Source organism: Bubalus kerabau, chromosome 1 (assembly GCF_029407905.1).
Source record: "Bubalus kerabau isolate K-KA32 ecotype Philippines breed swamp buffalo chromosome 1, PCC_UOA_SB_1v2, whole genome shotgun sequence".
Classification (NCBI taxonomy): Eukaryota; Metazoa; Chordata; class Mammalia; order Artiodactyla; family Bovidae; genus Bubalus; species Bubalus kerabau.
This window is the reverse complement of record NC_073624.1, coordinates 216,148,349-216,164,592: the sequence shown is the minus strand read 5'-3', so window position 1 is coordinate 216,164,592 and position 16,244 is coordinate 216,148,349. Positions and strand designations below refer to the sequence as shown.

Genomic DNA, 16,244 nt, shown 5'->3' with positions numbered 1-16,244 from the left:
TATCTTTTGCAGTGACATGGAATAGGAGAACCCTTGGGACCATGTGCCACTGAGTCTTCTTCATTGGATAAAGCTCAGGTGTCCCGGTTTGAGCACTTTTGTGACTTTAAAGGACTCTAAGAAAACAACACCAGGTTATTGTGTAAACACAGATATTGGCACATTCTTTGATGGGGAGACAAAAACAAACTGATGCCAAAGTCCAAGGCAGCTGGTTTGCAAAGTTTTGTAACTGGTGCCCAGCAGCTCCTAAATGAGGTCTTAGCCTGTCCCCAGCTCCCTGCCCGTCCTGGCCTCCCAGCCTTGGTCCTCTGGGAACCCTCTGGGCGTCTCCTGCCTCCTGCCAGGATAAATGGGGCTGCTTTCCCTGGAGTCAGTCCAGGTGCTGCCCTGGCATACCCCTCTGTTCTCAGCCCATGGGCTTGGGCATTACAAAAACAGGTTTGCCTGCCAGGCTACATGCATCTGTTCTCACCAAAAATGAGAGCAGTAGGGGCCTGTCTGCCCTCTCAGCCAACAGGCACTTACTGAGCACTTACTGGGAGCTGGCACAGGCCAGGCCTCAGACATGCAGGGGGATGGGGAACACTGGGGTCTGGTGGCTAAGATGTAGGCTCTGTTATGTAGTTCCTGTTTCAAGCACAGCTGGTTATGATGAGGAGGAGAAAGAATGACAATTTTCTTTTTTTTATTTTAAATATTTATTTGGCTGCACTGGGTCTTAGTTGCAGCACACGGGATCTTTAGTTGCAGCATCTTGTTCCCTGACTAGGGATCGAACCCTGGGTCCCCTGCACTGGGAGTTCAGAGTCTTAGCCTCTGGACCACCAGGGACGTCATGACAATTTTCTTCTCTCCAGTGGATCTTTCCTGTCAATATCAAACATACCAGGCTATCAGCCTTCTTAAGAAGCAATCCTCTCTTGACTTCTATCCCCTCTCTGACTATAGCTGTGTTTCCCTCTTCCCCAGTACAGTGCAGTCAAATCCCTCAGAAGTGTTGTGCGTACTTGGGTTCTCCAATTTCTTTCATCCCATTCTCTCTTGATCCCACTTCAGTCAGGTTCTCACACCCTTCTCTTCATCCAAATCTTGTCAAAGTCACTGGTGGCCTATGTGTTGCTAAATCCAAGCCCTGGGAATAGCAAGTGCAAAGACTTTGTGGTGGAGAGGGAGCCAGGCACGGCCAAGTTGCAGGAAATGGACCCAGTGTGACTGACACTGAACTAAGTAAGGGGACATGAGCAGAAAAGGTGTGCAGAAAGGTAACAAGCAGATGCTGATGGCCTTGAAACCACCGCAAGGTCGCTGACTTCCAGCTGAAGTGACATGGAGATGCAGTATGGGTTCTGAGGAGGGAGGTTCAATAACCAGTCCATGGCCACAACGTGACTAAGTGTGGATTTGAACTTGGCTCTTTCTGACGGCAGTGTCCCCGCTACACTGTCTGCATTAGCTGTGTGACTTTGGGTTGGTCACTCTGAACCTGAGTTTTCTCATCTGAAAAATGGGGAGAGTGATTCCTACCTTCTGGGGAGAATTAAATCCTCATGTTAGAAAGATTTGCAGGGTGCCAATATTTTAAAAAGGTGGACCATGATAACAGATTTTCTTTTCAAAGCTCAGCACTACCTGACACAGAGTGAGTGCTCAAAATATACCTTCCAACTGAAAACAGAAAGAGCCCAAATAGGGACTCAGAGAAGGTGCGGGGAGAAAGAGAGGGGCCATTCCCCATCCCTAGCCCTTCCTCCGCCTGGCTAGGTCTGACCATGTGTATGTGCATGCGTGTGTGTGTGTGTGTGTGTGTGTGAGTGCATGTGTGTGCTAAGTCGCTGTGGTCCTGTCTGATTCTTTGCAACCCCATGGACTGTAGCCTGCCAGGCTCCTCTGTCCATGGGGATTCTCCAGGCAAGAATATTGGAGTGGGTTGCCATGCCCTGCTCCAGGGCATCTTCCCAACCCAGGGATTGAACCCAAGTCTCCTGCATCTCCTACTTTGCAGGTAGATTCTTTACCACTGAGCCACCAAGGAAGCCCCAGATCTGACCATTGCAGGTACTTAACAAAGAACTGTTGGAAGAGAGGCTGGATGAACCCTGCCCCTGCCCCACTGTCCCGCTGCGGTGGTCAGCACAGGGTCAGGGATCAACCATGCTGCCCTTACCCGCCATTCCGCCCGCCAGCCACACAGCACAGGGGCTGGGGCCTGCACAGGCCTCGGGCGTGATCCAGTCACTCAGGAACACGTAGGGGATGAAGTAGAGGCAGTAGCCTGGAACGTCCCTCAGCAGCATGGCGCTGGCTCCCCGGTACAGCCCCGCCAGGCCTTCTGTCCGCACGATGGTTGCGAAGCAGTGCACAGGCCCCTGGTAGGCTGGCTGCTCCCCAAGAGCTGCCACTCTGGGCTTCAAACCGAGGTTGGCTGCAAAGACAGAGCAAAAAGGTGGCAAGTGGCCCAAGGCAGGAGACTGGCCATCTCTGGCACTGAGGCAATCCAGCCCAGCCCATTGAGAGTTCCCACTCACATCACCAATTGATTTTTACCAAACCTTCTGACTGTCTTGGCAGCTCAAATGGGGATTCTGAAGTCCCAATGCGGAGCCCTTGCCAGCATGTGCCGCCAGACTGGAGGCAGTCCCACCTGGTGATAAAACACCTGTTGCCTTAGGACGCCCGGGGTTCTCCGTCAACCATCACTATGACGTTCTGAGCAGGTGTGACTGCATGATGTCTCAGAACAAACATGCTGAGCCAGACCAAGCTCTGTCTTGAAGCACAGGCTGTAAAGTCCAACACACTGTGGGTATGTGTGTGTGTGTCTACTTGTACATAGCATGCTAAAAATCATATGAGATTTAAAACTAAACTGTCCTGGCTCCAAATCCTGGCCCTGCTTACCAACTTTCTGACCTTGGTAGGCACCTTTCAAGTCTTTGTTTCTTTACCTTTGAAAAGAGGACAAGCCCATACTGAAAGTTGCTAACACAGTAGATCTTAAACACTCTCACCACATACCCACACAAAATGCGAACTATGTGAGGTGGTGGATGTGCAAACTGACCTTATCTTGATATCATTTCACTACACATATGTGCACCAAACCATCACACTGTGAACCCTAAACTTATACAAGGCTATATGTCAACCGTATCTCAATAAAGTTAGGAAATTGTATTTTTTTTTTAATAAAAATGAGAATAGGCTGTTGTGAATATAAACAAGGTAAGACCTATAAAGAGCTCAGCATGGTGCTAGGAACATTGTAGGGGTGCAGTGGTCTCACCAGAGCATTACTGAGACCAGATGACGGGCTGGAAGGCTGGACATGGTCTCACTGACTCACTCCAGCCCTGGCCAGGCGGTGCCCTGAAACAACTGTAGGGCAGAACTATGCCATTGGCCCCTCAGAGTCCAGGGCACAGAGTGCTGTCTCCTTCTCTGACCACTGGGATCTCTGCTGGCAGACCACTGGTCTTGGTCTGGTTGTTACGTCGGTAGTGTCTTCTCAGGACATATGTAGACAGAAAGTTGTGACTCTAATCCTTCCACCTGGCTCCTTTCATCTCCCTGTCTGATGCTCATCTACTCTGCTACAGACCTTTGGCATAGCTTTGACTCGTGGCCAGAGAGACCTCCCAGTCCCAGTGCAGATAAAGCAGATCATATTCTCAACTTTTCCTTCTTGGAGAACTAAGGTGACATGATCAGGACAGAAACAGAATGGAGCTTTCTTGTGACCACATGCCCATTTTGTCACCTGGTTTCAATTCCCTGGAAGCACCAGCTCATTTGGGTTTTTACAGAATGCTGGCTAAAAGACAGATCATTTTCATCACACAGGTGAACTTCCAAGCCCCCTAAATAGCCCTTTCTTTATCAGATGAAGGTCAGGAAAGAATACTCAGCTTCATGATGCCACAGTCCAAACGGGAAATTTAGGAGTTAAGTACAATTTGTCCTTTTCACTTGTCCTGGATGTAGACAAGGTCAAGGGGGAGGTTTCTATTTGCCTGGAAAATTTGCTTTAACAAACTAGTCCCGTATTTTCTTTCCATGTTGGGGGAAGAGAGGGATAATGGCCATGTGTGTTAGGCCAACTGCAGGAGGCCGAGTCCCATTCTCTTTCACAATGGATCCTGCAGGGAGTGAGCAGGTGTGGCGGCCACGTTTAGGGGCACAGGGCACTCTAAGCTCAGGGCAAGGTCAGATACTGCATGCAGTCTTTGAGAGCACTCTGAGAGATCACTGAACACTCCCCTTTCTCTCCCAAAGCCACTAGGATACCACCAGGGTCATCCTGGGAAAATTTGGCATTAAACCAAATAGATGTAATTGTCCCAGCATATAAACTTTGCCTGGGCCATGCTCACATGGAAGTACTAGTGATTTGTCCCCAAAGTCAAAGTTTTCATGAATCAACTATGAGTATGATGTAGAGCTCAAAAGTTACTTATTGAAGGAGAGCTTGTTTGGAGGTACAGATGTTGAAAAAAACAAAACAAAACAAAACAAAAACCTGTCCAACCACCAACTGGCTTTGTCAACAAAAAAATCTGCCCTTTTTTTCCTTTTCTTTTCAGGATAAGCAATAAGGAAATTCTCTCATATTCTTCTAGGGTTATAACATAAGAAATCTAGCTTTAATTGCTTGAAAATGATCCATTTACAACTATTACATCAATATAATTATAATTCTGACCTGGAACACTGACACGAGTATGAGCTGGTTGTCAGGGCCTTCTGGAAACAAGATGATACTGTGAAGCCCTCAACTCCTTGCAGCTCATCCCTGACATTTGTAAATACATTTTTTATTTGGAAATAATTTCTAATTTGAAAAAAAAAGTACAAAAAAAAAAGAAAATTTTACAGAGAACTCCTTGCAGCTCATCCCTGACATTTGTAAATAAATTTTTTATTTGGAAATAATTTCAAATTTGAAAAAAAAAGTACAAGAAAAGGAGAAAATTTTACACAGAACCCCCTGCACCTATATTTACACATTTACCCCGCACCTATTTTTAACATTTTACCTTATTTGTTTTATGGTTTGTGTGTCCTCTCCCTCCCTCCCTGCCCATACCCCTCCTCCACTCCTCACTCAAACATGGGCTTGCAATTAAACTGAACAGATGCCTTTGTCCCAATTCCTAAACTTTGCGTGGTTCAGCTCCAGGTAACAGTGACCCGACCTGGAGTCAAGGTTTTCATCAATCAGTTGTGGGTATGATGTGACTTTCAGGAGTTACTGATAGAACGAGAGAGTCTGATAAAATGGGAAAAACATTTGGCCAAACCGAGAGCCAACCTTGTCATCAAGACCCAACCCAGCACCAGATCTGTACTTTCATTCTTTTTCTCCCAAAATAAGCAAGAAGGAAATTCTCTGGCCCATACATACAATATGTAATTTTATTCTCTGAGCCATTTCAGGGTGAGTTACATACAAAATAGCCCTTACCATTGAATTCTTCAGTTTGCGTTTCCTAAGAATCAGGATGCCGTCCTACACGCTGTGGGAAAGGAGCCAGGTTCATAATCACACGGACAATCCTCGTATCTAATGTACTGCCTGTGCTCACGCTCCTGGTGATCTCACGTGGACCTTTAGAGTGTTTCTCCCCCACCCCCATGACACAATCCAGTCCATCAGGTATTATATTTCGTTGTCATGTCTCGGTAGCTTCCTTTCATCTGGAGCATTTCCACAGCCTTGCTTTGTTATTTTTTTTTTTATGATGACAATGACATTTTTTATGAGTACACCACCCCCTTCTTGTTAACAGAACTCCTCTTATCTGAGGTTTGTTTGATGTGTCCTTGTTATTACACTGAGATGATGCATCCTTGGCTGGACTTCTTCCCCATTCTCCAGTCTCACCTCTTTTCCCATGAAAACCAATCAACCTCAAGATTCCCTTTGTCTTCTCTAGCCTCCTCTACTTGTTTTAATTAGCTTGTTTTTTCAACTGAGGTGTAATTTACATCCCATAAACGGTGTAGCTGGTAAGTGCACAGTTGGTGAGTTTTGACCATGACATGCACCAGTACCCTATCCTACTGAGAAAATGACATCTTATGCTTGAAATAAGCCATTTTGGTCACTCAGGCAGAGCAAAACTGTGAAGGCTACCTAGCCTCTCCTGCTTTTCAAGGTTAAAGGATTCTGTGATGTCAACGACGTGTCACCCGACGAAAAGCAAATCTCTTTCAGGTGACAGCTGTCACAGGCCCACCTACTTTAGTGTAGTGGTATGGACAGTTCATACAGGACCATGAGCCAGAAGACGGCAGGCATTCTCATCAGTTGCTCAAACCACAAGATGCTCCATGGCTCAGCTGGGGAAGGTGTTGCCAGGGAGACCTGGCAGCCAGACTTAGAAAAGCTCTGAATAGGAGCCTCCGGTAACTCTAACTCTGGACCAATTTTAGTCTGGGTAAAACACATTTTGGTGACCCTTAAAAACTGACTTGGGAGGTTGCTGGCAAGCAGCTCTCAGAAATATACACAACCAATACATGTGAATTTGTATGTCTTTGTGCAAAGAACCCAAGGAAGGAGGTGGGTACTTCGCTCACACTGAACCTCCCCTCAGCCTATTGTTCAGGAACCTCCAGGGCTTGGGCTTGGGGGTGCACACGTGCCTGTGGAGGGGTTCACATTAGGTATATTTCCTTCTAGGGTGAAATGTATTTAGTTTCCCTCATGAGAACTTTTTGTTCTGAAGTAAGGATAAGATGATGAATCAAATTTTGATTATTTCTTACCCTGAATGCTTTGCTATTTGCTTTGCTATTGAGGCCATTTTTTACTGTCCTCTTTAAACTAAGAGCCTTTTACTATAATAGATGCAGTAACACTCAAGATGTCTGTGGTTTTCTTTGTTTTCCTAAGTTCATTTAGGATCAACTCAAGCCCACAAGACAGGCAGGATATTCAAAGTCAGTAATATCAGCTCCCATTCTGCTTCTCACCTTCACCTAAGAGCACAGGAAGCCTCCACAGTTCTAAAAAGACCCCTCCTCGGGGTTCCCTTGCGTTGTTCGGCCGAGTCCCCTCCTCGCTCCTTGGACCACACGCTGTGCCATGTGGCTCACTGCTCAGCAGCAGCATCACTCCTTGGACCACACGCTGTGGCCATCTGGCCCCACTGCTCAGCAGCAGCATCTGGCGCCTGGCTTGCTGGCTCCTGCCTGGGCCAGGAGGCCCCTCTGATGGCAGGTGCCTCTTCAGAGAACTCTTCAGGGGATGGGGGCATCCAGGTTTAGCCAGTCCTCACAGGTACCCACACAGTCACTCCTTGGGGGATCCTCCTACCTCAGAGAGGCTGCACTGGCCCAGACACAGGCTGAGGTCCCTATAGATCTTTCTCTGGCACCCCTCTGCTGAGAACCCAGGGACCTGCTGCAGCATCCCATGGTACCCTTCCCAGACACAAGCACAAACACTTTTTAACTCTTTCCTTCCTCAGGCAATGCTGTTCAGTGTCTTCAGTGGGTCATGGCCTTGGAGACAGGAAAGTCAGGTGAAGCACAGTGACTAGTCACAGATCCACTTGAAGTAAGGAGAGCCCAGGCCTCAGGGACACAAAGGACTGACCGCTCCCTGGAAGGGAGAGCACCACCAGATCTCCTCTGTTTGCTGGTGGGGGTTGGAGGTGGACACAACACCATTTCTTAACACATCAGTTTCTCCTGAAAATCCTTAGCAAGTCAGCCACCCACAGATGAGGCCCTGCTGGTCCCCAGTCGACAATGTGCAGGCTCACCAAGTGTTCTGTGCTCAAATACCCCTGGGCCAGCAGGCTCTCAAGTGCAAGCGGGGAGCACGGGGTTACTTCAAGGGACCCACCAATCCACAAGCCTTGAAGACGGATAGAATTCCTCAAATATCTCATACACGTCTGACCATTTTTCTCACATGTGTAGGTGCTATTGTGGGAACTCAATAAAAATTACTTAAATACACTGATAATCCACAGTAGTTTCTTATCATATGTGTTTTCTTAATCATGGACACTAAGTAAAGCCACTGTTCTATGGGTTGGACTCCATTTTGTATATTTAAAAAGTACTCGTAGGGACTTTTCTTGTGGTCCAGTGGTTAAGAATCCACCTTCCAGGACTCGGTTCGATCCCTGGTCGGGGAACTAAGACACAACATACCTATGGGCAGCTAAGCCTGAGTTCCGGAACTACCAAGCCAGAGGGCTGAAACTAAGACCCAACATGGCCAAATAAAATAGATGATTTTTTTAAAAAGGTACTCATAGAAAAAACCAGGACCCCTAGTGCCTGCCAAGGCTGTACCCCTGTCATGGTCTGTTTTGGTTGCTTCTGTTTTTGGAGCACGTGGTTTTCCCCTAACTGGCTCAGTGAGTTTGCTGGTATTGGAACCACACACTGTGATGTGTCCCAGGCCCTGTGACCCTGTGCCTGACACTGTGGGCTTTATGTGCCTCAACACCATTCAGAGAACACTTGAGCATCTGATCGGCTGCTCTAGCAGCGGGGCCTCCCAAAGCCGCATCTCCCATGTTGGACGTTCCTCCAAGCCCAGCCCTGTCTGATCCTTGTGCCAGAGACTAAAAGACACTTCCAATTCACAGCATAAGCTTCCACACTGGCCTAAGATGCTGTGGAAGCATCCAGTACTATGGATGGACATCCTCCAATAGACAGGCTGGGTATAACCTCTGTGGTTTGGATTTGAACAGGCTGGGGGACCCTGGGTTCACCTCCTCAGGATATTACCAATGGGAAGCTCTGGCCTGGTTCCTGTTTGTAGAGGGTATGGCAGTTTTCTCATGATCTAAAGAGTCCATGATAGGCAGATAGTTTACTAGAAAGAGCTCTGTGTTAGGAGCAGCTGGGGTTTGCTCCGTTGCTCAGTTGCTATTTTCTATACAACCTAGTGAAAAAGACTCCCCAACAGTAGCCTTCAGTCTCCTTGTCATATACAAAAGGGGAAGAATAAGAGGTCTCTCCATATCCTCATTGGGCTCTTGTGAAAATTAACTGAGAATGCACTTTGGCAAGTACAGTTTACCAAAATGTGTGTTGTGCAAATGTATTTTACTTGAGGCAAATAGTTATTGCTCTTGTCTTTATTAACTTGTCCTGATGTAATTTCAGATTGCAGAAGAGCCAGACCTGCCAATCTCAGGCAGCTGTGCCCTGCTGAGACCTGCCATGACCTGCCAAGCATCCTATGGAAGACTGTGGATACCCACACAGCACTGAGAGCTACCAACATTAGTGTCAAGTAGAAATCAAGACAATATTTGCCCTTGTCAATTGAAAGAACAAATGGGTGTGTTCCTATTTACTGTACGCAACTTGTACAATGGTGTGTTACGTTGTGTACATTTTCATTAATTTTGGCAAGCTATGTGAGACCACAGCTTGAAAAAGATTCAAACTGTCCAGAACTCAAGGGTGCCTCTGGAACTGCATGGCTATATGCCTGGCCTCTTCACAAAACGCCTCCCTCCACTTTTGGGCTGCCATTGCTCCAGCCCTCACTTCCTATTGGCATACAGCCTACTTGAGAAGAAGGCCCCAACTGTGGTTTCTGTGCCACTTGTCACATTCCAAGAATTCCTGCCTTCCCATAGGCTTCCTTCTTTAGAAACTGATGGAGCAACATATATCTCTTTACAGAGCTTAGCATCAATCATTCCTACCCTGAACTACGAAATTCTTAGAAAGTATCAGATGGATAACCTGCCTAGAGATAAATATGCTTCTGAGCAGCCACACATCTTTATGGGAGCAATAAAACTATGTTGCCGAAGAGACAAACTGATGTAGTCAGGGCCTCTGAGGCACAGTTACTGCCCTTCCCAGTCAGACATTTCTGAAGGTCCAGGGAAATTGCAGAAATGGTTTCACCCCATTTTGTCATCAGACAGCTCCAAACTTCCAAACTCAAATGGGCTTTGTGTTCAGGTGAATGGGTGATGATCACCCCTCGGCTGGCACTCCCCACTGTTACCATCCAACCCAGCCCTTGTCAGCATGTCCTCTCTCGGCACATCCAGATATTAGGACCCTCTCCCCCTTGAATCCTGGCTACATTCTCTATCCTTCATTCCATCAGATTATATTAAATTTGGTAGAGTAAGGCTCTGGAGAAGGCAATGGCACCCCACTCCAGTACTCTTGCCTGGAAAATCCCATGGATGGAGTAGCCTAGTAGGCTGCAGTCCATGGGGTCACTAAGAGTCGGACACGACTGAGTGACTTCACTTTCACTTTTCACTTTCATGCATTGGAGAAGGAAATGGCAACCCACTCCAGTGTTCTTGCCTGGAGAATCCCAGGGACGGGGGAGCCTGGTGGGAGCCCATCTATGGGGTCGCACAGTCGGACACGACTGAATCAACTTAGCAGCAGCAGCAGAGTCAGGCTCCCTCAACTTCCTTCCTCTTGCCTCGAAATTCTCTCTCAATTATCTCTTTCCTTCTTCTCTCCCAATTTGGAAAAGAAAAGTCCTTTTCTTTGGTCTCCATTCACTGTCACCCTGACTTCAGCAGCTCTCCCCTCTTCCCTCTCCTTCCCCACGACGGTGACATTAGTCTCTCAGGACTGTGTTTCCAGGGTGTGGAACTGCACAGGCTGGGGCAGAATAGCCCAGAGAGCATGGGTAAGTCACTTAAACCCAGCGTCTGTTTCCCCACCCACCAGATGGAGACTAACAATGCATATCTCATAGAGTTGCTGTGGCGACTGAATCTCAGGGTGTGTGTTAGCACAGAACGCATGGCCAGGCACGGCACTTGTTAACTATAGCTATTAGCGTCAGTACAGCTCCTTCTCAAACTTCTTCACCGCATTTTCTCATTGCCAGTCCCCTCTTTGTTTTTGCAGCTCAACTTGGCATTTGCACCTAATGTCATGACTTCAGCTGTCACTTTTATGTCTGTCACATTCCTGTCTAGATCTCCTGCCCTAACATTTCAGCTGGAGTCCCCCTCTCCCCAAGAACAGGAACCAAGGCCAAGTCTCCACACTCTCACTTGAGACTGCCTCTCCAGCCGGGATCCAAACCGTCAACCGCAACAACAAGCATGCGTGCTGACCCACTCCCACCAAGTTCTGGCTCGCAGGCTTCATCTGCTGTTTCATTCCCTGTGTAGGAGGTACCGCCTCCCTCGTCGCTACCCAACTTTGAAATCCTGGGTCATTTTCGACACTTTCTTCTCTCCTTATTGGCCTGTTGGTTCTGCATTATCGATGCCTCTTTCAGTTACCGCTCCCCTGTGTTCCCAAAGTCCATGGCCCTGAGACAGGTTCCCAGCCTCTCGCCTGGTCTGTGGCAGCAGCCTCCTTACCTCTACCATTCCCACCCCTTCCATTTCTCTGAAGGTCAGGTTCATTACTTCCCGCCACACAGCTTTGCTCAGGTCATGCTGGTATCTAAGACACCCCACTGCCTGCAGAATAGCACAGAAACCCATACTCAGCTAATAATCCAAGCTCTTCATACCTGACCCTGCATCTTCCACCCTTCCCCACTCATCCCCACACAGACCCACCCTTCCCGCCCCTGACTTCTTCCCTCCATCGGTCCTCAGTCTAAAACACCTCCCCCTCCCCACCTCCAAATCCTAGCCAGTATTCAAGCACCCAATTGACAGCCACTTCCTCTCTGGAGCCTTCCTGGTGTGCAGAGCCAGATTCTGAGGTTCCAGAGTCTTCCACGGGCCTTTCTCACTCCGGTGCACATTTGATTCCCCACCAGACTGAGGGCTCCATGAACACAGGGGCTGTGTGTGTCTGATACCTGATGTGCCCACTCAGCTTGGCTCATTGCAGAAGCTGGGAAAATGCTAGCGAATGAATGAATGGAAGAGAGGATTTAAGCAGGTATAACACTCAGCCCTTTGCCTCCAGCTGGGCCTGGTGGAATTTCTGCAAAGGTCAGCACAGAGTTAATGCTGAGTCCTCCTCCAGTCCCCCAAACCCTGGCCTCCTGTGGTGTTAAGGGCTTTGTGATCTGCACATTAATTAGGTTCTTAATGAAAACACAGACCTGAAAGCTCCCAGATGGGGAGGAGTGAGTGTCACTGGCCACTGGGCTCTCGGATGTGACTTGGCCCAGGTAGAACTGCTGGCCCTGGACCTCAGCCCTGAATTCCAGCACGGGCCCAGCAGGGCGCCTAGTGCAGCTCATGCCCGTGGGAATGGTAACTTGAAAACAGCACCTTCACCTTACTGTCAAGGCCAGATCTGAAAGAATTCAGGCCAAGTGACAGAGACCCCGGGAAGAAAACCTCCATGAAGTTGGGAGTTTTCATGAGGATAACTGCCGTCCGGGGAGTTTTCATGAGGGGTGGGCAATGCCAAATGGACATTCCCTTTAAACTTCGGTAAATGCTGATATCATTTGGTAAAACCCCTCTATATAACAAATTTCACAACACGTACCAAGAATCCTAAAAATGACCATACTCTTTGGCCTACTCATGAATCAAAGAGCCCACACATTTAGGGAAATGACTGTAAATGAAGGCAACTCTTTATGGACAAATTTGCTGATCACATCACTATTTTTAAAAGAGGAAAAACTGTAAACAACCTATATTTACATTAGTAGGAAGACTTCTAAATAATAAGTTTAACTATATTGCTAACATTTATCTCATGTTTTCAATGTATCAGACACTGTGCTCAGATCTTCATGTGTTATGCATGATTCTATCCCATCCCAGTTATGAATGAGCTACTCTTGTTATTCCCATATTGCAGATGAGGAAACTGAGGCTTGTGCTTCCCAGGTGGCACCAGTAGTAAAAAACAAACAAATAAAAAACCCACCTGCCAAAGCAGGAGACTTCAAGATGCTGGTTTGATTCCTGCATAGGGAAGATCCAGGGATCCCTGGAGTAGGAAATGGTAACCCACTCCAATATTCATGCCTAGAGAATCCCATGGACAGAGGAGCCTGACGGGCTACAGTCCGTAGGGTTGCAAAGAGTTTGACACTACTGAAGCGACTTAGCAGAGCACACAAACTGAGGCTTCTTGACGATCGGTGAAGATAATAGAAGCAGGTAGTCTAACCCCAGAAACTGAATTCTTATCACGCTATATCATCCCTTTCAAAATACATGTGTGTATTTTATGGACTATTGTACATCTGTTTTAAATATTACCCATCTATTTTCATTTTATAATGTTATTTTAGTAACATGGAAAATGTTCGTTACACTGTTAACAACAGGATATGAAACTGTCTCGATAACATGAGTAAAACCTCTTAAAACATTTCATCTATGCACATGGAAAAGGAAGAAGAAATACACTAATGTATTAATGGTGACTGTACTTGGTTGGATGGCTAAACTCTTTCCCTCCACATTCAGACAATCAGGATGAACTCAATGGCTTTATATCTGCATGTCTCCAACCAGATGAGCTGGGTTCTCACCTCAGCATGGCCTGCATTCCACCTGACATCTGCCCCCAAACAGGGAAGCCAGAGGCCTCTGGCCCCAGCCTTCAGTATGCAGCGTGGTCTCTCACAGACCCCTATTGTCACCACCCAGGAAGTGGACTGGCAATTCTGGGGTAAAGCCGCAAGCCATGAGCAATCCCACAAGCCCCGCACAAGACAGCCTAAATTTACCCATCTCAGCACAGTTGTCAGGGAGAGTGGGCTTGACTCAGAGCAGAGACCACAAGCTGGCAGCTAACCACTAGTCCACACTGTCTAGTCCACACAATGGTCTGGGCTGCATGGTGTTAATGTTGGTTTGCATTTGACTTCGGTTTTGATTGAATTATCTGACAATTTCCAATTAAAAGACCCTGGGAAAATCTAGCTCTCTGCCTTCTTCTTCTTTTTTTTTTTTTTTTTTTTAAGATCCAGGCTGTGTGGCAATAGTCAGCTGGAGCAGAGTCGAAGTCACCCCCTTAGAGAGGATTTGGGCAACCTGCAACTATTTCCCATCACTCCCCATTGCCTCCCAGGCACCAAGGCTGAATGACTGCATTTCTAATACCAGAGTGACATGGAAAGTAAGCATGTTTTGTTTTTCTATAAGAAGGGGGAAAATGAAGCACAGGCTCAGAGGGCTGCAGGTATTCAAACAATGGAAAAGGGTGCATTCTCCAGACACCCGTGCTCACTGATGCTTCCTGCCTGGGCCCAGCGAGACTACCCCCTACCTTTGGCCTAGAGGGTTTCTGAGGAACAAGTGAAAGAAAAACCACATCCTTCCTCTACTTCTGGAGGGATTCCGGGCAGAAAGAACTGCCTGGTAACCCACCACCTGCCTCCCCTGCTTTTTCCCCAGTAGTTGATCCTGCCCAGCACCCATAGTCACCAAAGCCCCCTCTCTCGAGCATCTGAGGGGACGAGGGAGGTAAGGAAGAGTGGCCATGCAGAGAAGAGCTGCCCAAAGCCACAGAATTCAGACCCACCCCTTGGAGCCCACGGGCTGTGCCCACTACTTGAACAATGTCATTTTAGAGTCAAGTTCCCACTTCCCTTCCCTCCCTCAAAGTTTGCAATTGGTTTTGTATATGATGATTCTGTGCAAAGGCCCAGATGTTACCAAAGTCGCTGCAGCCTCAGCTTCTACAAAACCCTGGGGGCAGAAGCAGAAACAGCATCAGTGGTCCTGAGTCACCTGCCTGGGCCCTCGTCCCAGCTCCACCCCCAATTTGGGCAGGGACCTCGGGCAGGCAGTGGAATCTCCCTGTGCCTCTGTCTCCCCTTTGTAAATGTCCAGGAACTGGGTTTTTGTGACTATTAAACACAATGAGCTCTTCACACAGTGCCTGCCACATGGTAAGCTTGAGTAAACACTGGCTCCTTGCCCCCATGGCCAGGAGTGTTCTGCCTTAGTCCAGATTGGAGGTTCTAGGGGCACAGCTGAGGGGGGACCCTCCAGCCTTGGTTTCTACCTTCTCTCCACACACTCAGGTCAACTCCTTTGTGTTTGCACTGTCAGATAACCCGCTGGGACCAGGTGCCGATGACTTCGAGCTTAGAAGGGCTGAGAAAAGTTTTTCTGTGTGCAGGGCCTCCGCTGGTCTCTTTTTAAGAGCCTTACCTGAGTTCCCTAAAGGCTAGCTTCCTGGCACCCTGGGAAGGACAGAACAAGTGCATTTTCATTTTCTGTGGCTGCCTCAAGGGGTTTGCTTAAGAACCGGTTTCCTTCTGGTATCACAGATAAACTTACAACCTGGGCCATGGTCCCCATCCATACAGGAGTAGGATGAGATGCTGGGGAGGAATAGAGCCGCACGTTCCCACATCCTCCCTGCTCAGAGGGCTTATCCAGCTAACAAGGGCTCCACAAGAGTCTTGATGTCCCAGATGGCAGTTCTAGGGAGTTCTGCCCCAGGCCCCCAGGGCCCAGGCGAGCAGGCACAGGTGGCCCTCAGTGTGGCCTTGACCAGGTGCCCAGTCCTGACCTCCAGGCCCTCTTTTGACCCCTCCCACCACCTTCCCCAAAGCCCTTCCTGACCCCCAGCCTGGCTGAGAACCTCCTCCACTCTCCCCCACCCTATCTGGAGTGGCCCAATGCCTGTCTGCCTGTTTGCTGGATGGAGAGCTGCAAGAGAAACAGAACAGAGTCTTCTGTCCACCACTGTGGTCTCAGCACTTAGCCATAGGCCTGGCACACAGCAAGTGCATAACTACTGTGTATTGGGTAAATGAACCTCACACTGTTGGGTGGATGTTAAATGGGGCCATGCGTAAACAGCACTTAACACAGTGTCAGGACACGATGAGCACTTAGCAGCTTTGGCAGCTGCTAACGGAGGCTGCTCCGCCCCCTAAAAGTCAGGCTCCTGCACACCCAGGGGTGAGGCCTTTCTTGGGTCTGGCTATTCTGGAGCTGCTCCCGTCCTTCCTCTAGTCGCGGAGGCTTCTAGTCCGGCCTCAGGACTCCTGTAGCTCAGGCCTTAGCCTGCTAAGTCAGCCACCATTCTAGAACCCTCTTCAGGGAAAGTGTAGGTGGGCGAGGGAAGAACAGAGGATGGAACCCAACACTGTCAAGAAAGTTCACCGATGAATTTGTCTCCGAATGTCCCGGCATCCTGTGTCCCAGCACTCTCCCTGGGTGTCCAGGCTGGCTGGGGGCCCTCACAGGTACACATGCACACCTGCCCTGCTCTCCTCCCCTTCCCGGGATGAGGCGCCTTGGTTGTGAAGTGGGCAGGGCTGCCCCCATGAACCGAGGAGCCCCATCACTGAGACTCATCCAACATGTGGACCCCAA

The 16,244-nt window shown here is 48.4% G+C and overlaps 1 protein-coding gene across 1 annotated transcript in view; it reads right to left on the bottom strand.

Moving 5' to 3' along the window:
• SLC25A48 (solute carrier family 25 member 48) overlaps window positions 1–16,244 on the bottom strand; it is a 40,403-nt gene that overhangs the window by 11,890 nt on the left and 12,269 nt on the right. The window contains exon 5 of the mRNA XM_055566776.1: window positions 2,168–2,425. Coding sequence (XP_055422751.1) covers window positions 2,168–2,425 — 258 coding nt within the window. The remainder of the gene's footprint in view (window positions 1–2,167; window positions 2,426–16,244) is intronic.